General features: G+C 36.9%; 1 protein-coding gene across 1 annotated transcript in view; it reads left to right on the forward strand.

Annotated features, from left to right (window-relative positions):
* drd2a (dopamine receptor D2a) overlaps positions 1–23,307 on the forward strand; it is a 61,440-nt gene that overhangs the window by 14,117 nt on the left and 24,016 nt on the right. The window contains exon 2 of the mRNA XM_032546118.1: positions 12,251–12,561. Coding sequence (XP_032402009.1) covers positions 12,283–12,561 — 279 coding nt within the window. The 5' untranslated portion in view covers positions 12,251–12,282. The remainder of the gene's footprint in view (positions 1–12,250; positions 12,562–23,307) is intronic.

A 23,307-nucleotide genomic window follows, 5' to 3' on the forward strand; every position in this document is an offset into this window, starting at 1 on the left:
TTTATATTCTTCCACAATCCCATTGTTTACACTGTTAATTTTGGTTTCCAATGGAGGAGAAGCCTTTGCTTTCTGCATTGTTGAAGTATAGCTAGGCTTCATCACACCATTTGATAAGGTCCCCCAACACAGATCAGTGCTTGTCCTTATTACCATTCAGCAGACTAACTATAACTGTATCATCTGCAAATTTAAGGACTTGCCTGTAGTCATGGAAACTCCTGCAACGATCAGTGTAAAGGATGTACAAGAAGGATGACAGAAAATATCCTTAGGGAGAGGCAGTGGGTCTGGAGTTCATCATCAAAATACCAGTTAAAACATGCAAAAACCTGCATGGCTTGGTTTCAAAACTATTACTGTGTTTTATGATTGTTTTGAAAAATAGATGTCTTATTTCCTGTCAGAAAAAAAATGTCTTAGTTCAACAGGAATAATTTTGGAACTTAATCTGGCAGGGTTATGAATTATTTTGGTCTCAACTGTGCATTTGTAATAACTTGTAGCTCAATGCCATCTTTCTCTCTCTCTCACACACACACACACACACACCCAGACTTCCTCTGCTGCCAGCTCAGCGATGCAGTAGTGTTAGATCACTTAACCCTCTTCATTTTACCTTAGTTATATACAAAATTACACTAAAGCCGTTTTTTCAGGGCAGTTTTAAAAGTATCAGGTGCTTTGGGCTAGCGACACTATTATTATTCATCCAACCCACAGGAAACATTGTTTTAGATCAAATCTGGTTGTAGCTCATTTTAAACTTTTTTGTGGGAAAAAAGTAGTAAAAGGAACAGATAGTTTCCTAATCCAAAAACAAGCAGTTTTGCATTTTCAGAATCCGGGTGATAAAGCACTAAACATTTTAAATCTTTTACAATCATATAGTTTTTAACAGATTTATCTCAAAAACAGTCAAATAAAACTGTGATCGTTGCATATTCCTTTCAAACAAAAAAAAAAATTATCACTTTGAAAATATAATTAACAGGGATTCATCTTCCATTTAAAGCTAAATGCACCTTGATGGGTTTTACTTGGGGGAGGAGGGGGGACACCTTCATGATGTTGAGTGCAGAGAAAAGCGCCCATAATTGCAGTGGCAGGATAATGACACAGTAATTGGTACACTGAATGAGCAGGTTTATTTTCGGCTCTGTAAAAGTCATAGCAGCCACCTCCTACACAGCTAGCCAGTAGACAGGGACTTTACACTTTTACATTGATTTTTGTCTGGTTCTCTAGGAGCACAGAACCATATCTCTGTGACAGAAGGTAGGACATCGGACAGTCATTGACTTTGACCAAAATCAGTCATTCTTACCTGGGTGCTGAGGTTCTGACTGATAGTAAAACAGATGAGGGAGAAAGCTGTCGTGCTGTCATAGGGTAAAATTAAATATTATTGACTCAATTATATCAGTGTCAGAGACATTGTACTTCAGTTCTTTAATGATATGATTGGTTTTCTAATTAAGCATCTTGTTCTGAATGGCTGAATTCACAGGTGATTCTACCCAACTTCCATTCAGAAGAAACATGTTGGTAAAATTAAAATATTACTTTCAAACTAAAACTGCCAAAAGTATAAAAAAAAGGCATTTATATAAATATAATCATCTATAAATGTTGTACAGCATACAATGTAAATAGTTGTACAAGTTCTTGTGCTTTACCAAAGGAAATTCTACCTGAAATAAGGTAATACCTGAAGGCCAATCTGTTAATTGTGGGGGTTTTATTGTAATGTGGTTTAATAAATTGACAAAGCAGTGCCATCTGTACTCTGGAGCATGCAGACACATTGGTAATTGGTTTTCTCTGGCTTTTATCAGTCCACGACTCTTACATATATGCTGAATCGGATGGCAATTTAACTGGTAGATTGATCAATGAACAGATTAATCAAAATTTGTGATAATCTCCTTTCCATAATCTAGCTCAATTTAACAAAAGAAAATGATGAAAGCATTTTTTTTTTAAACTGGGGTTAATTAGTGGAGCTGCAGAGAAAACAAAACATCTTTATTTTCCAAGAACGGATTATGAACTGATTAAGGTTGATGTGTTTAGATAATAGATAGTTATAATTGCTGGATAAATTAAAATCTGTTTTGAACCACTGTAGCAGAATAATTGCACCTTGTAATTGTTTTTTAAGTGCTCTCCTAATTTTATTAAAGTCTCTTTTGGTTATGATCTCACACAGTAACTTGGGAGTTATTTCTGTCATGATTTGGGTGGTGAGGCAGAGGCAGCAGACCCAGGGTAGATGAATAAGATGGTTTAATAATGAAAAAAGTCCAGAAATCCAAAAACATACAAAGTCCAGGCAGCACAAAGGAGTGGATGCAGAAGCTCGCAGATAGTGACAACAGGTACTGGACAAACAGGACGAGGAACACAGAACACAGGTGGGGTTAAATATACAGAGGGTAATCAAGGAGACAAGAAACACCTGGGAACAATCAAGGGGAGACAGGACAACACAGAGACACAGAAACTCAAAATAAACACAGAAAAGGAACAGATCCTGACAATTTCAGGTGATAGAGCACAGTTCCCACTCTACAAGACATGCCATGATTATACATAAAGCAAAAATGCTATTTTTAATGTAAATATTTTTTAAACTGCCTCTTGTTTAAGGGCACAAGGGTAGTCGCTCCACACTCTGCAGAGAAAAGACTTGTCATCCAGTATAGCATGATAACACCCTCCTTGCTCTCGTAGATCAGTGCTGGGGTCGACCGGTAATAAAAATATGTAGTAAGATGTGAGAGCAGGATTGTAGGTAGGAGGAGCACTCAGACTATTTAAGTATTTCGTCCAGGAGAGGTCAACTGCTCATGATCCAGGGGTCATCGGCTGGGGTATTGTGCCATTTAACCCGTTTAATGATGAGAGGTGGCTACGCTGTGGCTGCTGCTCTGTGATCCGCATCTTTAATAATGTAAAGCTGCTCTACAATTATTATCATGTAGGAGGAATGTCTCATAGTTGAACATCTCTTAGGTTGTAATATGAAATCTTTGCAGGTCTCTGTGGACAGTAGCTGCACGGTCTGACAGAAAAGAAACAAAAGGACATTTTCAAAATGGCGGTGCTTGCTTTGCATATAAATTTAAAGGTTTGAAGCAATTCCATTAAAATAGACAATAGAGAGGATCCAGCCTTAACCATTTCTTAATCCTTATTCCAGTCTTTTAGCTACATTATGCCAAGCATCTTTTCACTCTCACACATTGTTCTTCCTTGGGCTTCTTTGGTGCATTTTGTTAAATGCTAAGCAAGAGAATGAATTCTACATTGCAGAGTGAGTCTGTGGTAGTTTAAGGAGGCTAACCTATACGGATGGTTGATCCCTTTCATCCCATTGTGCCCAAATGGCACAGATTCAAAAGCAATGCAGAATTTGGCTGCAAAATGTTTTTTGAACAGCTGTGTATTTTTTCAGGATTTGCAGACTCCAAACTGACTATATGTCTGAGCCCACTCATTATCGATCTGCTGATTCAGGCTCCGTGGTCTTGTGTTGCTGCAGGTGATACTTTTGGCTCATTTTACTCCTGAAATGATAGGAATACAGTCCTCTTCCATGGACACTTGTGTATAAAATACAGCACATGGGCATGCACACTACTTCTGCAAACATTGGAAGAACAGGTTGCTCTCAGGAGCTCAGTAAATACCAATGGGCAACTGTAATTGGATGCCACTTGTTCAATGTCCACAGCTAAAATTTTCTTGCTGCCAAATATACCACATTCAATTGTTAGTTGGTGAGCTGTGCTTCCATTCTACTTCATTATAAAACCCAATATGATGGGTAACTTTAAACATGCAGATTGTGATTCCAGTTGGATCTTTGGTAACTTCCGGGGGCCTTTGGTATTTTTCTATATTATTGTTTATTTGGCATAAACAATATGCCAAATATTGTTTTTTTGGCATATTGTTTTGTATAACAATATAACAATGTTTGGCATATTGTTATATTATTAAGTCATGAATATAAATAAATACATTTAAAAATGTTAATCATTATAGTCATAAATGTAAAAAAGGTTAGAAATATAACCCTGGATCATAGGAAGCAATTCGCTAGCATGTGCATCCTTGGTCAAGATAATGAATCCAATTTAATAAGTCTACCTATGTTTCCAACAAAATGCAACAAAAAAAGAAAAAAAAAATAAGAAAATGTAAATTTGGGGTGATTTCATTAATTGGATTGGAGTAAAAGTCCAAAAGTAACCGCTGTTTCAGAGAACAAAGTTTGGAGTGAGAGTATTTAAACCCTGTAACAGGTTTTAATCGATTTATTATTTACTGTAATTGAAAGATTATTTTCACTCATGAACAAACCCTTTTGCATACTTAATCCAGGGAGAAAATATTTGCTGACCACTGCCAGGAAGGAGGTATATGGCCTGTAGATAAGAATTTATGGGAAATGCCAGAAGATGGTCATTTCATAACCTGCAGCTTGCCTAATGAAGTTTGTATAGCAATCAGAAGTAATAAAAGGAATTGAGTGAATTCTAACTGGATGAAAGTTCAAACTGTTTGCCTAATCAATTTAGGTAAACTTAGCACTGTTCACTACTAAGGAAGGAGGGCAATAACCCAATAAATGACTGGAGGGCTGGAAACGCATGAGGGTGTGGAAGAAACACTGGTTTCGTACTGGCAGAGAGTAGCACAGGTGAGGCAGGGAGACAATTAGACCTGGCACAGGTGGGCTGAATGAGGCTGATTAGAGAAGAGGTATTTGGCAGAAATATGCATGGAAAAAAATGTGAATCATTATAGCGAAAATACATTCAGGTTTGAGCTTATAACAAAGCCAAAGGTGGAAAGGTGAGGGACTTTACACTTTTACATGTAAATCTACAAAGTTCAAAGTGTGCATTCCTATACGGCCTATTTTAAGGCCTCAATATCTTACAGATAAAGATACTTCACACTTCATAACTCAGACAGTAATAACTTACATAACTGGTGCAATAGTTTCGCATAATTCCATCAACAATGCTCCACTTGGTTTCGTCATAGCTTTCACATTTAGTTTGCTGAAATAAATGTGAAAGTTTATTTACTGGTTGCTAGGTTTGCATAGACGAAAATGGAAAATACCTCCAGGCTACTTCAGTTTTTATCAGGGAAGTTATAGTTGTACCCTGGTCACTCTTAGTTTATGTGTGTTTTCCTACCAAAAACCATATTTACTATTTTAGTTATTTGTGCTTTTCAAATACCTAGCAGCTCCTGAGATGAGGGGAGTAAAACACAATACAGAGCACTGTAATACCCATAATGGGTATCTTCTGCTGCCTGCTGTGCCTTCAAATGGGCAGGATAAAAAAAGAAAAAAAAATCATTCAAGTGTCAAAGGAGAGAAGCAAAAAGGTGGTAATTGCTGCTGCACCTTAAAGGATTAAATATCATAAAAGCTGCCAAAAATAATGGTCCGTGACAAGGTTAGCTGCTTTTGAAACCTCCATTTTCTTTGTTTGAGAATCACAACGTGATTCTTGTTGAAAGGAAACAGGGAAAATATGGAAGGTGTTGTGCAAGCAGGAAATGGTGGTGCAGCAAAAATGATTACAGAGAAACTGGTATCGATTAGACACACATTGAAGCCTTTGCAGATATGAGATAGGAGAACTTCTGTTTGTTAAAACTCTGACAATATTGCTTTAAATTGTAAGCTACATTAATAACCGTAATAATGTAGGAACCAGTAGGAAAGGTATAATTGAACATGTAATACCTTTCATTACTTTTGTTTATAATAAATATTCTGTTTCAGAATTAAATGTACTTTGCATTTTTTTATTTTTAGACCTATTTGGCTCCTGATCTGCCAAGTTGACTTGTTACTTAATTAAGAATAAACTGCAAATAAAAATTGGTTTAGTTCAATTTAATTTGTATCCTTAGGGATGCCGATAATTATGGCACTGGCAATCAAACTTTTCTTCTAGCCTTGGATAATTTCCCCCATAAAATGAACGTGCAAATATTTGCTAGTACAATAAATTTTAAGGCGTGCCTTTACTATGACTGTCAATAAATGTGAAGTGCACTACATTAATAAAAGGATTATCGCAGACAAAGTCCAGGTGGCAGCCTGGTGTTATGAAGATGCAGAATGTAATTTAGTTCTTTTCACACGGCTTACACTGATTTACGGTGCTGCTCAATGTCATTTCAACTACACAGTGGTTAACAGTAAATCTGAATTGCATAAACATCTTCTTAGAAAATATGGTTGCATTGATTAAAAGTATTTAATAAACAACTGTGCTATTTTACTTAACGGTTGAGCTGTGCGGCTTTAAAACTTTGGCTCCCAAGTTCAAGGTGTAAGCTCCCCAGCTTTTCACTGTCTTTCTGTTAGAGAAATACAGCACAAAGTTGGGAAAGTTTACAGAGACGGCAGATAAATCTTAAATCTGTCACCAATGCTTAGGTGTTTGCACAGCATTTCCAAGACCTTTAGCTCATTTAGTAAATTCAGAGAAACAGCAATGCTTGTCCGAATGTTTGACTTCTGGCTGAAGCCCAATACTCTGGATTTCAGAGGTCACTTGGAGGGTCACTGTGGCTGGCTTGAGGCATTAGATGCTAGTCTGAAAATCAAAGCTTTAGATTTCCTGTAACCACAGTCCATACGGTGAAGTGGTGTTTTAAGGAAGATGGATAACCCTATATTATCTCTAGTACTGCATTCATAGACAGAAAAAGAAATACATTTGAGTGAGAAAAAGTGACTGTGGAAGACAAGAAATGCTCTAAATAGATGTAGGAAAGAGAAGAAAATGATTTTCCTTCTATGTTCAGTTCAAGGAATTTTAGTTATGACGTTTAATCTGAGTAAAAAGCAAAACATTGTAAAGCCTCTTAATCTCACTAGTAAAAACAATGCCAAGACTACTGGCATTTGAAAAAGGAGCATTGAAAGATCAGTCTTAGTGTTCAACATGTATGTTAGAAACTGTGCGTGCATAAAAGCTTTTCCCGTTTAGATGACTTACCCTAACTTCTGATTTGTCCCTCAGATTGGTCTGTCCCTGATACAAGCATACAGTACAAGTCTTCAAAGACAATAAATAAGAAACGATAAAGTCACGGCACAATGAAAATAACCATCTGTCTGTCTTAAGGCACAAAATTACATAATTTTTCACAGGTTTAGAAATTATTTACATCTATCTTCAACCAGACAAAACAGATTTTGCCATGTTATAATTTATTAAATAAAGAAGAAAATGGGGCATAACATTAGGACCACCTGCTTGACTCTAAGCTCATTGTTTTGCATCTCAAACCCTGCCAGAACCATTTATCCTGAAAGAGTCCATGGCAGTCAGGGAATATTATTTTTAAAGAAATGGTGTACCAGGAAAGCTCCAATGCTCAGGTTAGTGGTATGTGTAACATCAACATGAATGACAGTACCCAAGGTTTCCCAGAAGAATGTTTTGCAACAAAATCAATGCACTGCCTCTTCCCATTAACCTTTTATCCTTTAGTTTTTTCAGTAAGTCAGGCACATTTGGTAAACTATCCTTGTCATGTGAAAGAAAGCGCGAGTCATGTCACATCCATCTCTGCTCTGAACAATTTTAGTGGACAGTGATCAGCATTAGCATCCTAAATGGTCTGCAGCAGTTTGATCAATGTCAGATCGTCTCCTGGTATTGTAAATGTTGATAAATCTAACATAGACTTCCAAAAATAAATATTATAAAAAAGTAACACATTCTGTAGTTAGAGTTGCACAAACTTTTCTTCTGCAACCAACTGGTGAATACAGGCAGAATTCATCCACTGTTAACAAGATCTGCAGTGAATGGCAAGCTTGCCTATTTTTCCTGCTTCATCAACTATTAGAACAAAGTATAATTTTTTTTACCTTATTAATACCACCAACCAATTCGTGTATCGCTGATGAGATATTCAGTGTTCTTCCCTTCGCTCATCAGTGGTAGTAGTGGTATTCCTTATCTAAATACTTAAAATCCTAGGGAGTGTTCTGTCTTTTCTTTGCTGTACTCTGCAGAGATTCAAGACGTTAGAAAGAAACCAATGATGTTTGTTCAGGAAAGCACTACCTACCAGGTCAGCAGTGAGAGATATTTCAAATATTGCAACGAAGGAAGTAGATTGAGCAAACAAATAAGATTAGACAGCGCAGAGCATCTGCAGGGCACACACACACAGGCAGCTGCCTCAGAGCATTGCTTACATGTCCTAACGGGAACATGCTTTTTCCCTACTCCAATTCCTTTTCCTTCTTCTACTGCCCCTCACTTAATCCTTCTTCATCCCCCTGAGGCTTTTTTAACCTTCCATAGCAGCTCCTGCATGGAGCTAAATAATTAGTTTTCAAAGAGAGTTGGTTGAATAAATGAACTTTTAACTCTAACACAGTTTTCCTTAACTCATCAGTTATACTCATGGCCAAACACATCATAATAACATCTTAAAAATGTGAATAATTTCATCAGTTCTGCTGTGGATTAGATGTACCAGACACTATTAGGAACTATCTGTCCTTTGTAATGCTGTGATCAATAGAGATTTTCAAGGACCTTAAAAATAAAAACAAAGGGTGCTTGTATTATGGCTGCAAAGGTCACACAAGAATACATAAAGGTCTGGCCTTTACAAGTCAGTGGTTCACAGCAGTGAAGCTCAGGTCAGTTACCAATCTCCCTACAACTTACAAGATAATTCAGAGAAGTGAAATGAATAAAATATGTTTAACAATGACACCACAAACACATAAAGCTGAGTTTTTGTTTGGTTTTTGTTTGTGCATATCTCTGGGCATTGAGGTTGTAACCCCTCTTGTGGTGATTTAAGGATGTTACAACTTCAACAAAAGCAGAGTATTCGTGTTCAAAGATGTTTGCACAAGATGCTATCTGTTAAATGCTATTGATGAGAAACCATGTCCTCTTCTGACTCATCTGTTTACACTTACCCTAATGCAAATAGTACATTACAGCAAATTGCTTCATGCATTTCAGATGCAAGCAGTTTGAAATGCTTTTCAATTGTTGTGGGATAGCTTATGCTTTGTTTATTGTATTTTGCAACAACTTTGTATATAATTATTGAAGTAAGTATGTAAAATGTTTGGTGATGTTGTCCCAAAGACGAGAGCTTTAATTTTTGGTAGCCACCGTCATATAAGTTTCTCTACTAGCAAGTTTTTTGCTGCTGTGAAACTCTATAGCAATAGTGTTGGGCCAGTTAGGAGAAATGCAAAGTAGAAGATTTGAGTATTCCTCAAACAGCGGCTTAAGAGTATTGAAACCAATGCAGATAGATGTGAAGAGAGATACAATAGTAAAAAAGATTTATGCTGGGGAGATTGCTAAACACGTCACAATTCATAAGGTCAAGAAAAGATTTCTGAAAGGAAATTTTTCTAAATATTTGACGTTATTTGTTTTGGACTAAAAAGAATCTATAAAAAATCTCCAAAAAAGGTTTTGCCGTAAATTCTTATTTTTGTAATTGGTAAATGATGTTCCACAATCATTTCACGTTCAAAAAGAACACTTAAAAAACATAAACATGCCAAATGTGATATCCATGTCAGTGTTGAGTGTGTGTAAGCTTTTCACTGGAATGTGTATTTGAAGAAGAGCTATCCCTAAAACTAGAGTGCATACAAGGTTGTGCTGAAGTAGGAGTAAAAGAATGGTAATACAAGAACTAAGTAGCTTTTTGTTTAATAAAACCTCAACTGGGAAAAACTTGATGTTTATTTACAGTCATTTTCCAAATGACTCTAAATCAAACATTTGATGCATGAAATAAAAAATCATTCACTCACACATGAAGGAAATAAGAAGAAACATTGCTATTTTAAGTTCTTTTTAAGTAAAACTTTATGTAACAAAAAGGCTTTGTTTTTCCACCTGTTTTTTAAAGCAAACCCAGATCAAATATGCTCAACGTTTAGAAGAGATCTCTAATTAGAATTATTATGAATTATGTAAAAACACACATTGTAAAAACAGAATTTTTATTTACTTAGCCAAATAGATTCCGCTGTTCGCTATCTTTACAGGGAAAATGAATACAATTATCTATAACAGTTATGTCTTGCCATAATGAAACTGCAGGAACACTTTCACAAGTAATACAATTATTTTTTAGCTATGAAATCATTTAAATTTGCTAAGCTAAAATGGGTTGGTTCTAGTTGAGGATGGAAAATCATTTTGCTTCTTCCTCCGCGTCAGACTACAAATCTGTTTTTCCAATCAACGTGCCGATAAGGAATGAAGAACAGATTTAGTTGAAAAAGCTTAGCATGTCATAAATCATGCATCTTCACAGACACAAGGGAAGTTTATGACTCTTTATTTTTATTCAAGTTTATTACAAAACAATGTCATACACCTTTGATAGGCTTGCAGGGAAAGGAGTGTCCCAGCAGCAGTGTCACTTTGATCCAGTAACAAATAAAGCAAAGCACACATCAAGGTAAACTGACTTTTTCTATAGCCTATAACCATCTGGTATGTGTCAGATCCCAGTCAGTGAACAAGCAGTAAAGTGGTTTTGTTTACATCAAAAGCTCAGAAAATCTGTCCCAGGGAAAAATAAGATAAGAAAACAGAAGTGATTGTCATGAGGTTATTCTTGGGGGCTCTGAGATTCCATGCAATGCAGTTCTTGGTGGCTGGTCTTTGATACAGATCTTAGGCACCAAGTCATATTTTGTATGACTATTATCTTCTTTAGAATACTGTAGGATCTTGAATATTTAAGATTGCTTTTGTTTTAAGTAAAAGATAAATCTAATTTGGTGTAAGTTATGGATGAAATTTTATTGTAACACATTGACTTACCCATATCATCCATTTTCAATGTTTCTTAAAATATTGTAATTAATTCAGCAGCTGTGTTTAATTAATCCATTAATTTTTATTTTCATGTGTTCCAATTTCAAAGTAATCATGACTTTGTGTTGCTTGTTGCTTAGAGCCGACAGAGGAAAACTGAAGGCCACCTCTTGATTGTTGTTGCTAGATTTAATGTGTGGGAGGCACTGATGACTGGCTGTTTAGTTTACACACGGACCATTAAGGCAAAAACATCCTGCAGACAAGCACTGATGTGATATGAGCAGTCAGTCAATATAAACTGATCGGCCTCGGTGTTAAAACTACCAACAGGGAAAATGGCAAGTATTGACAATGTCATTGAAATGTTCCGCTCTGCCTGGAAACCTTGTGTCTTGGCATGCTTCAGGCTCTCCAGCAGGCTACTATGGCTTTATTTGTCTGCAAACATGCTTTAAAATGATCAAGCCTCAATCACTCATAGCAGGCATCTGATTCATTCAGTAGAAAAATATCAAGAGGGCAGCAGAAAACCTGCATGAATAGTAGAGACAGAACAAAAGCAAGCTCAACCTGCATGGGAGTTGTATTTATCAAAACAGCTGTGCTGTTAGCTGCATTTAAATAGTTGCAGAACTGCAGACGTCCAAGAGGTGACGTGATTGGTCAATGGTTTAACACATTCCGCGTGTCCAGTTGTGTAATTCTGTATGTAAGTTTTATTTTTTTTTTTAAAAGTATGTTACATATTAAAACTATCACTATATGCAACAGATAATCTGTGAAAAAATTGAGCTCCTTTGCCTTCTATCTATGACTCTGCTGCCATCTACAGAAATACAGAAAAAAACAAACATCAGAGCCAGAAGGAGGGTCTTCGTCCTGTCAATCGGCACACTTGCAATAATTTTTTACTTTTGTGACGTACAGCTGACCACCAAAAAGTGGTACATATAAAGAAATATTTTAGTGGCTGTTGTTTGTTTCACATTCTGTGTAAATATACACATGAAAATATGAGTGTGCATTAATAAGTACATGAGTTTTTAAACTACTAATATTCCTATATGTCACATTTTCCTGTGAGGAATGCAAACCTTTACTCAAAGCCACATCTATAATCTCTTAATTGTCTACTTTGTTGTCACTTTCACTTTATTGAACCTGTCATGGTTTTGATTCCAATCTCCACCACAATTTGAAATCAAGTCCAATCCCATTACTGGGCTCAGCAGGGTTTAAAAGATCAATCGAGAAACTGCTTTTGTTCTGCAATTACTAAAGAATTAAAGATTATCTAGGGACTGTCTTCCTGTTTGCAAACAATTCACTGAATTCAACATTGAAATACTGTCTCACCTGTTTTGCAGGGCCACTTCCTGGCCTCCATCACTCACAGCTAATGGATGTCTTTGGCCAGTATGCCTACAATGACAGTTTCAACGATAACGGAACATGGCACTTCAACGAAACAGAGCAAGAACAGAGGCATCCTTACAACTACTATGCCATGCTTCTCACGCTACTCATCTTTGTCATCGTCTTTGGCAACGTTCTGGTGTGCATGGCTGTGTCGAGGGAAAAGGCTCTGCAGACCACTACCAACTACCTGATCGTCAGCCTGGCTGTTGCTGATCTTCTGGTGGCCACATTGGTTATGCCCTGGGTTGTCTACCTGGAGGTAGGATGATAGAAATGCACAAACACAAACATACACACAGCCACAAAAAAACACACATTTCACCCATATTTCTATGGAATGAGACATAAAATGTGACATTTCTTATCCCAGAGACATTCTCTCTCTCTTCTCTGTACATTTTATACTTTTTCTCTCTGTGTATTACATCTGTAAAAAAACAACAACAAAAGATTACAAAGAGTAATGGTTAGAAAACTAAGGCATCTGCAGCAGAGCAATACCCCTGCAACAACTATGTTTATTTCCACTGTTATAAGTGACTGAAACATTTGGACAGCACTGAGACGATGAAGATCCAAACACAACACATAATTTAAAAGACAAAATTCACAACTGGAGGGTAAAACATGTCAGAGCAGATAATGGATTTAGATTAAATATAGTTCTGGTGAAACTCTGGCGATAAAAGGCTTCGATAAAGCGAGCTGCACACTGCAGCTGCATCGTCGGGTCACAGGAACAAGGTAAAACAAGAGTGAAGATTAACATGTTCACATCAGTCTTGTAAACAGGAGCCATGCAGTGGTCAGAGGCCTGTGATTTAGCAGATATGTGACAACAGCAAAATGTCAGACTAACCATTTTTATTAGAGGTCGTTGGTTTATGAATAAATCTTCCTGGGTGCCTTTAATCCAGTGTAGCTCAATTAATATCTATTTTTTTTAAAGATTCCTAAAAGCCCACTAAAAATGTTTGCTATAGCGTAAAATGATCTAATCAGTGATCAATGGGAGTTTATGTTGTTTGAAAACCTCTATGTGTGTTTTGTACTGTGATGTGCAGTTGTTTCATTGGCAAGTTTCAATGTCTGGAAGCTTGTCCAGAAACCAAGATCATTTTTAGAGCCATTCTTTATTCTGATAAAATCTACCAGATGTATATTTGGGTATCTGGGTTGATGTGTACTCTCAATAAGACTCTTGAAGTGAGGTGGTACTTGAAGATTTGTTCTCAGTCACAGAGAAAATGCAGTGGTGTGAAAATGTGAAGCTTAAATTGTTATAATAGGTAAAAAAATTCTATGCATCAAAAATGTTGGAACCACTCCAAATTAACATGAAAAACTCAGTCAAATTTGTTTTCACTTTCTAGAAAGTGAGGAAAATAATTATTCAAGAAAATTTTCTTGCATTTTTTCTAGTACTGTATATTGATTTCCATTTTTATTATTTGAGATCTGTCTTTGCTCACCAGCCTATAGTGGCATTGGACAACAACAATTTTTAACTTGACTGTACTCACAGCCCATTAGGCCATGAGTAACCAGGCAGTGTTTTAGTGTGTTTATTCTTTTTCGGTTGCTTGGGGTTTTTACTATATTAGTTTATTCATCTCTGTTCTTTATAGCAGTAAGATTTCACCTAATTAGTTAATTCCTTGTCTTTACCCTCTTTTAAAAATTTTGTTATGTTTATGCATTTAGTTTATATTTTTTTGAGTTAGTGTTAGACATGTTTCCCTTTGTGTCTATTTTAGCTCCCTCCATCTTACCTGTGTTTATTATTATTAGTCTCTCTCTCTCTCTCTTTCCCTGCCTTGTTCTCTCCCACAGCTGTTTGACCTCCCCTGATTAGACTCACTTGGTTCCCATTTCACTGAAGCCATTTCTGTGTCTGCATTTGTTGACAACTGGTTTCTTCAACATACATATGATCTATTCCTGTCCTGTCCTCCTCATCCTTGAGTATTTTGTCTGCACTCTGCTCCAGCTACAACCTTTGAACTTATAACAGACATGGTACAAGGCGCACATTGGGATTAGAGGAATCAGACGAGATGAGATTTATTTTTTTTTGACGAAATTCATTATGAACCTGATTAAAAAGCAGCTTGACAAAAAATTGGCAAACTTATTATTTTAGTTTTGTTATTTTTCCCAAGCTATAACTATCCTGTAGTAGGAGCAGCGACTTTTCCAGCAGACACAATTTACTTAAACTGCACAGTTTTGTACACCACAATAGAAAAGACACAGAAGTGATGTCCAAGATAAAACAGAGGTCTCCAGGAAATTAAGCTTTGGGGGGAAAATGTTTTGAGTCACATAGTTGGGATTTTACCGTGGCATAGACAACATTAGGAACACACCTATCAGACTCTTTTTTTTTTTTTTTTTTTTTTTTGTTCTCCATGATCCATTAGAACAGCTCTTAACTACCTTTTAGTGATTGCTGTGAGCCGTAATACAGAGCAGAGTGTTCATACCTTGTTTTTATCAAAATTATTTACTTCTTTCTCTGTTGTCGTGGGCAGCTAGCTTCTCACAGAGGGGGGCACATCAAAGCATGCCATAGAAGTTGGAGCTGATTTGCTGCCGGACGCATTTCAAAGCACCAAATGACACCATAACACTTTCTCAATAGAAAATTGTATTTGATGGCATACCAAAGACTCAAAGGAGAGTCTTTGAAGGTGTAAAGTGGTTTAATTGCATGTAGGTGTTCAAAACTAGCTTTGTTTGTTAAAGGATGGCACTTTGGAGTGTGCTAAAAGCAATCACTTTGAAATATTTATCAAATACAAGTAACAGCAAGCTTTTGGCTATAGGTTTGACAAGCATAAATCCTATATGGACAGCATCAAATTACAAGAATGCTCAATATATCCTCAAGGTCTCTGTCCTTTTTGTGCCAATTTTGTTTCTCTGCTGGCAGGATCATAAAAACCTTGTTATGTCAGTTTAATGAAACTTGAAGAGCTGGAGTATGTGTAGGGGGAGATAAGGGACAGCTCATTAAAAATTAAATATCTGCAACCCAAAACACTGCAGTTATTATAGTGGGTCAGAGTTGTCCTTTTGACTACACTTTAAGCATATTCCCTGTCTTTACAACTTCTCAATTCACAACTATTCAGTCCATAGTTGTTACATTGGTCACTACATGAAGGGTACAGCTAATTGTTTTTCCGTCTATTTTCAGGACACAGCCAATTAACCAGACAAGATGGATAGCAGTACTAGGATCCAAAACAAACACATAAGAGCAAAAGTTCCAAAAATATTCTAGTAATTCAAGTTGCAACTAACAAGATATGATAAAATGCGAACAAAATACTTAAGATTCGTTTGCGCTGCCTTTTTAGCACGACATAACGATATATACCATTACAACCTGAGAAAGTAAAGGCTGAGTTGAAAGTTTACATTGAGTGTGCGTGAGTCAAGCAAACGGTGTGACTTTGTCACTGGCGGAGGCTCAGTGTTTAAAAGGAGACTTAGCAAGAAAAGTAAGTCAAAGCAAATTTATTAAAGAAATGCAGATTTGCACCAACACCATTACACAGTGACAGAAAGAAGCTGGCTTTTATATCTTGAGTAATTTCAGCAGACATACATAAAAAGGGGTAATCAAGCAAAAAAGAAATAAACATTAGTTACACAAACCTAACACCAAAACGATAAATGGTACCAATAAATATTTATATGCATTACAGTAAGCTAATCTGAGGTCAATCCCTCTGCTGCTTCACTCTGCTGATGAGACACACCAAGAAAGGTAAGTGCTCATTCAAACAATTGTTGAACTTACACCAATAGAACCAATAGAAGAGCTAAGAAACAGATTGACACATTTATGTCAGTCTGTACAAGAAGGATAACCAGTCCCTTTGCCTACAAGAATGCTCAACTAAATATCAAAATACAACGGAAATAAATAATTGGGGATGTCCTGCCCGAAGTGGAGGAATTTAAGTATCTCAGGATCTTGTTCACAAATGAGGGAAGAAGAGAGCGGGAGATCGACAGGCGGATTGGTGCAGCGTCTGCAGTGAAGCATGCGCTGTACCGGTCTGTCTTGGTGAAGAGAGAGCTGAGTCAAAAAGCGAAGCTCTCGATTTACCAGTTGATCTACGTTCCTACCGTCATCTATGGTCATGAGCTTTGGGTCATGACTGACAAAACAGTCGGTCGAAATGGGTTTTCTCTGTAGGGTGTCTGGGCTTTCCCTTAGAGATAGGGTGAGAAGCTCAGTCATCCAGGAGGGACTCAGAGTAGAGCCTCAACTGTCGAGAGGAGCCAGTTGAGGTGGCTCAGGCATCTGGTCAGGATGCCTCCTGGATGTCTCCCTGGCGAGGTGTTCCGGGCCCCCTCTCACCAGGAGGAGGCCCTGGGGTTACTTCGCTGGAGGGACTATGTCTCTCGGCTGGCCTGGGAACGCTTTGGGATTCCCCCGGAGGAGCTGGAACAAGTGGCTGGGGAGAGGGAAGTCTGGGCCTCCCTACTGAAGCTGCTACCCCTGCAACCTAACCCCAGATAAGATAGATGGATAGATGGATGGATGGATGGATGATCTTTCAGTTTCATTACTAAGGAAAGACAGGTTTGGTTAAATTGATTTATTTTCATCGTTTGAATATTCTGCATTGCTGAATTAAGCTTCACTCACCCCAGGCAAGGCATTAATAATTAAAGAACCATATATAATTGTAGCTCACGTAATTGTATATATAATTGTAGCTCACGCTCACGCTCACGTAGCAGACCTCACTTCATTTAAGCCACCTGACTCTAACGTCCCAGAGGATCCATCACTCTGCGTTTCTGAGGTCTGAGGCCGGGGTCCAGACTTTATCTTTACACCCTTCTTCCTCCAGAATGTGTCTGGCCCCTCGGCACTGCAGAACAGGACATTACCTGTCCGGATCACTACAAGAAAATTTACAAGAAACAGAAACATAAAATATAGGGGACCTAATTCAAACATCAGACTGATCCCCTGCCTAAAGGAACCTCAGACTGAAGATTTCTTGACCTCCAAGTCACTTAAACTCGCTCTTTTAAATACCAGATCTCTCTGTGCTAAAGCTCTATTAATTAATGATTTCATCACTGAGCATAATATCGATGTTATGTTTCTGACAGAAACATGGTTGAATGATAATAATGAATCGATCGTACTAATTGAATCTGCGCCTCCTAACTACAATTTCTTCAGTGAGAATAGAAAACACAAAAAAGGAGGAGGCGTGGCTTCAATATTTAAGAATACCATAAATTGTAGTAAAATCTCTTTGGGTCACTTCACCTCTTTTGAGTATCTTGGAATTGAGGTTAAAGGCCACAAACGAACTTTGACTGTAACTTTATACAAAACTCCAACTTTTGTGGAAAATTTCTTTACTGACTTGAATGAACTTCTATCTCTCATATGTATTGATTATGATTGTTTAATAATTGTTGGTGATTTCAACATTCATGTTGACAACCCCCAAGACAGAGGGGCAAAAAAGCTGGCTAATATTTTAGAGACTTTTGGTCTAACACAACATGTCAAACAAGCAACACACACTCAAGGACACACACTGGACCTGGTTATCAGTAAGGGTGTGAATATTTCCAATGTCTCTGTAACTGATGTCGCCCTGTCGGATCACTTCGCTGTTATTTTTGAAAGTTCTTTATCTTTTAACCCACGTGGACAAACAGCAACCATCACAAAACGTTCTCTCACTGAAAACACAGCAGAAACTTTTAATCAAATCTACTCTTCTTCCTCACCCTTAAGCTGTAATGATGTAGATAAGTTGGTAAATGATTTTCAGTCTAAAGTCTCAGATATTATTGATTCCATTGCCCCAATTAAAATGAAGGTTGTGTCTGGTAAAAAGAAATCTCCATGGAGAAATGCACAAACAGTTAGATCTGCAAGACAACTCTGCCGTAGGGCAGAACGAAAATGGCGTAAAACTCAACTCCACGTTCATTGTGACATCTATAAAGAAAGACTACGTAACTATCATTTAACACTAAAACATGCAAGAGAGGCTTTCTTTGCAGATGTCATAAACAAAAACATTAACAACGCTCGGGCTTTATTTGCAACAGTTGACAGAATCACAAACCCTCCTGTGACGTTACCGCCTGAATTCCAATGTATTGCTGCCTGCAACCAGTTTTCCAGCTTCTTTTCAGAGAAAATTCAAAAAATCAGAGGATTAATCTGTACATCCACTATAAAGTCAGTACCAATGCTGTGCCCAAACAAAACAAATACAGGAAAAATGTCCCAATTTCAACTACTTAATTATAAAACCCTACAGGAAATTATAAGTCAACTAAGCTCCAGTTCCTGCTGTCTGGATGTTTTACCCACACATTTCTTTAAGAAAGTCCTGCCTGTTATTGCTGCTGATCTGATCCAAATAGTAAACTCATCGCTCTCGTCAGGCGTTTTCCCCCAGGCTCTGAAAACAGCAGTAATCAAACCACTTATAAAAAAGAACAATCTGGACAAATCACTAATGCAGAATTACAGGCCGATCTCCAACCTCCCATTCATCAGCAAAGTTATTGAAAAAGCTGTGTGTAAACAATTAACTAGCTTCCTAACTATAACCAACCTCTTTGACTCCTTCCAGTCTGGTTTTCGTGCTCACCACAGCACAGAGACCGCCCTGGTAAAAGTGTTCAATGACATCCATATAAATACGGACTGTGGCAGAACCACAGTGCTGGTTCTGTTGGATCTCAGTGCAGCTTTTGACACTGTTGACCATGACATATTACTGAATCGACTGGAGAGTTGGGTCGGACTCTCCGGTCCAGTGCTTAACTGGTTTGAATCCTACATAAAGAACAGGGATTTCTTTGTTTCAATTGAAAACTTTTCATCAAAGAGGTCAAAGGTCACATGTGGGGTACCCCAAGGTTCAATCCTAGGACCCCTTTTATTCAATATTTATATGCTCCCACTAGCTCAGGTTATAACAGGAAATAATATTAGCTACCATAACTATGCAGATGACACACAGCTCTACATTACGATGTCACCAGGTGACTCAGAGCCCATCCAATCACTGAACAGATGCTTAGAACAGATAAATGTGTGGATGTGCCAAAACTTTCTCCAGCTGAACAGAAACAAAACTGAAGTTATTATTTTTGGACCTAAAGAGGAACGATCTAGAGTCAATGCACAGCTTCAGTTATTACAACTGAAAACCAGCGATCAGGCCCGAAACCTGGGAGTAGTGATGGACTCTGACCTGAACCTCCAGAGCCACATAAAGACAGTTACAAAGTCGGCCTTCTATCACCTGAAGAACATTTCCAGGATTAGAGGACTAATGTCTCAGCCAGATCTAGAGAAACTCGTCCATGCGTTCATCTTCAGTCGTATTGATTATTGCAACAGCGTCTTCACAGGTCTGTCCAACAAATTAATCAAACAGCTGCAGCTGATCCAGAATGCTGCTGCTCGCGTTCTCACTAAAACCAGGAAGATAGAGCACATAACACCAGTTCTAAAGTCCCTCCACTGGCTCCCTGTAGCTCAAAGAATAGACTTTAAAATACTGTTGTTAGTTTATAAATCACTGAACGGCTTAGCACCACAATACATTAAAGATCTGCTTTTATTGTATCAACCTTCCAGACCTCTCAGGTCTTCCGGTTCTGGTCTGCTCTGCATCCCCAGAACCAGAACCAAACGAGGAGAAGCAGCTTTCAGCATCTATGCACCACGGATTTGGAACAAACTTCCAGAAAACTGTAAAACAGCTGAAACACTGACTTCTTTTAAATCTCAACTGAAAACCCACCTGTTTAAAATTGTATTTGAAATGTAATCAATTACAAATTTATTGATGTAACTTGACTTAATGATTGATTCTATATTGCATTGTGATTCTGTGTTTGTTATGATGTAAAGCACTTTGAAATGCCTTGCTGCTGAAATATGCTATACAAATAAAATTTGATTGATTGATTGATTGATTGATAGAGAAATGAGAAAGACAGTTAATGGGTGTGGACTGTGTTGACTGTGGGGCTACTCAGTCTGACTAATGTATAGAAAGAAGAGTGGTGAGGCGCTCAGATGTGGGTCATCAGAGGCCAAGAACACCTGAATAAACCAAAACTAATTGGAAAAAACATACTGGTAGATAGTACAAGCCATTTAAAATGTACCATGATAAATTTATTGGAATCATATCACTAAATTTACAACTGGAAACTATGAGTAGATGATCCAAAATTACTTTAAATCTCTGGCATGGACTTTTCATGTCAGTAAAGGCAGAATACTAAATGACCAAATCTAAAAAAGCTTTGGAGAGGTGAAAAAAGATAAAATGATACACACTCAAACTGAAACCAGTTTAGGAGACACATTACATGCATATGAATAAAACACAGACCCTAGGGTGGATTTCCTTCTCTTCTGAAAAATAAAAACCTTTTCATCACTGAAGTGTACAGTTATATTAAATAAACTAGAATATACATGAAAATGAGGCTTGTCTGTCTGTGTTAAGCATACTTTTCATTAAGCCTACATTTTAGATTTTTTTTATTGGGCTTATGTAATATTCTAATGCTAAATGCAGTGTTTTCATTGCATAGAAACTCATTTCTACTTATATGTAAGTAGAAACTCATAATTAAGAGAAATAAAAGCTTTAAAACATCAGTTTGTAGGTTAAAGGCCAGTTAATTAAGTGCATTTAATTAGCACTTAAATGCTAATTAAATGTATTTAAGTGCACTGGCTTGTACTTTTCTTTATTATGTCCATAAAAGTGGTTTGGTTTGTGTTTACAAAGTAGTTTGTGTTAGATTTAATTTATGATATGATTACATTTAGATAGCATGTTCATCATGTCTGAACACAACCTCACTGAAATCTTCAAGGTGAATATGCCAACAAAGTAGAATAAAAGAAACTAAAAAAGCTTAAAATTGAAAAAAGACAAGTTCAAAGTTCAATACATTACAATTAAATTAATTTTTTTCCCTGAACAGTCTGAACTAAATTCCGACATAAAACATGAAACAATTCACATTCTTTAATCATTTTTTGTTCATTGGCATCCAAATCCATAAAGCATCGGTTTAATTAAGTACTCTTCACTTTGCTCCATTAAACTTAATTTTTTTAATGTGGCAAAATTCCCAATAAATAACATTGTCATTCACATATTTCCAGCTTTAGTCTACTAGTAGTCTTCCAGCTGTAACACTTGATCTGACTGTACAAGGTTGGTGCTTAATTAAAAACCAAACCTTTAATATCCTGTTGAAGTACATCAGTTAACAAATATTAGACACAAAAGATACAAATATTTGTAGTGGTTTTTTGTTGTTTTTTTTTGGGTTCTACCTTTGATATGATCAAACAAAAATGTTTGATTTTTGAGAATGTGCAGAATGCAGCTTCCTTTTCCAGCTCTTCTCTGCTGTACCAGAATGAAGACTCATAGTCAACAGCGAAAACTAGGGACGAGACATTTCCTCTTTTCAAAGATTTTGCTTTGAATCCGTTAGAAAAGTGAAGAGTTTTGAAATGGCTCTTTATTCTGTATCATTCCCACTGGCTTGTAGGTGCTATGAAGTGTTTTTTTGTGCTAGTAGGTCAATTAAATTTTTTATTGCATCTTTTGTTTTTTGTTTAATTGAAAACTTGAAATACTTTATACTACTGAACATTTTAATCAAACTATTCACCAGAAAACTGAAGATAGAAACAACAGTGTGATCTAGTTTGTTGCTTCCCACGCCCTGATGTATATTTTGATCATTTAATAATCTGCTCTCAGTTTTACTGCCTTCAATATCAGTGAAATACATCCAGATGCTACCACTTTTTCTCAGCTCTCAGATGCTAGCTTTTAAATCCATCTATCTATTGTTCTATTGCTCTTTGTACCTGGCCCCGAACACCACACTCTTTCACGTCCCTTTTCTTTTTTTTTCACATCATGGTTTGCCTATCGATGGGGTGGTGTACGTAATTTGAAGGTGAGACAGAGACAAGCACTCTCCACACAAAGCCAACAACACACATCCCAGCCAACTTCAAGTATTCAACTACTACAGTTCAATGAGAGTGTTTACCACCTTGAATATCTCTTTGCCCTTTTTGTCACATTTAAATGTTTCAAATGACTTATGTCTTCTTAATCTGCTTTAGGCTGACAGATTTTAATAGGTTTTTTTTCATTTGTTCTTGTAATTTTGATTAAAGAATAATTTTTTGTCTTTTTAAATCTTTTTGGCATACTTGGTTTAACAAGACTGATTCTGTTTTACTTATTTCTTGAATCTATCAGAATGGCAAGTGGAACTGGTCAATTATAGCTACAAATTAAAAAAAATAATTTCTACATATGGTCAGGTTGTTTTTTTATAACTTTTTCTTTTTCGTTACATTTTCAGAACATTTTACACTAACTTTTATTGTTTTCGTTAGTATGTCCTGGATATAATATAATATTATGTGAATGTATGGAAAATAGAAAAAAATGACAAAATGGAAAAGGGAAAATGTGTATAGAGCTCTGCATGTGTAGTATAGAGGTATACAGTGTATCTGCAATAACAACAACAAAGACAGACACTGTTTTGGTAGATGGTCAAGATCTACCAACACCACACCTTCCTCCAGTAAATGTTTTTGATTTCATCTGTCACTGTCCATTATTGTTGGGGCTTAATGTATTTGACATTAAGCACAAAATCTTTTAGAGTATCTGGTAACTCCTGGAGCATAGACCAGATTTTTTTTATCATTCGCCTGTATTTTCTTAAAATTTTGGTGTCACTGACCATGTCCGTGACCAAGGCTCTTGTGTTAATAATGTTTTAGCATATCTTAGTCACAGAGGGTGGGCAGAGCATTCAACTTGCCCTTTATTATTAAATGCTAGATTTGCATTAATTGCCACAGTTTTTTGCTTTTTTTCCATGTGTGACTGATTTTTGGAGCCCATGGAAGGAAAAT

The sequence above is a fragment of the Xiphophorus hellerii genome, chromosome 18 (genome assembly GCF_003331165.1).
Source record: "Xiphophorus hellerii strain 12219 chromosome 18, Xiphophorus_hellerii-4.1, whole genome shotgun sequence".
Taxonomy (NCBI): domain Eukaryota; kingdom Metazoa; phylum Chordata; class Actinopteri; order Cyprinodontiformes; family Poeciliidae; genus Xiphophorus; species Xiphophorus hellerii.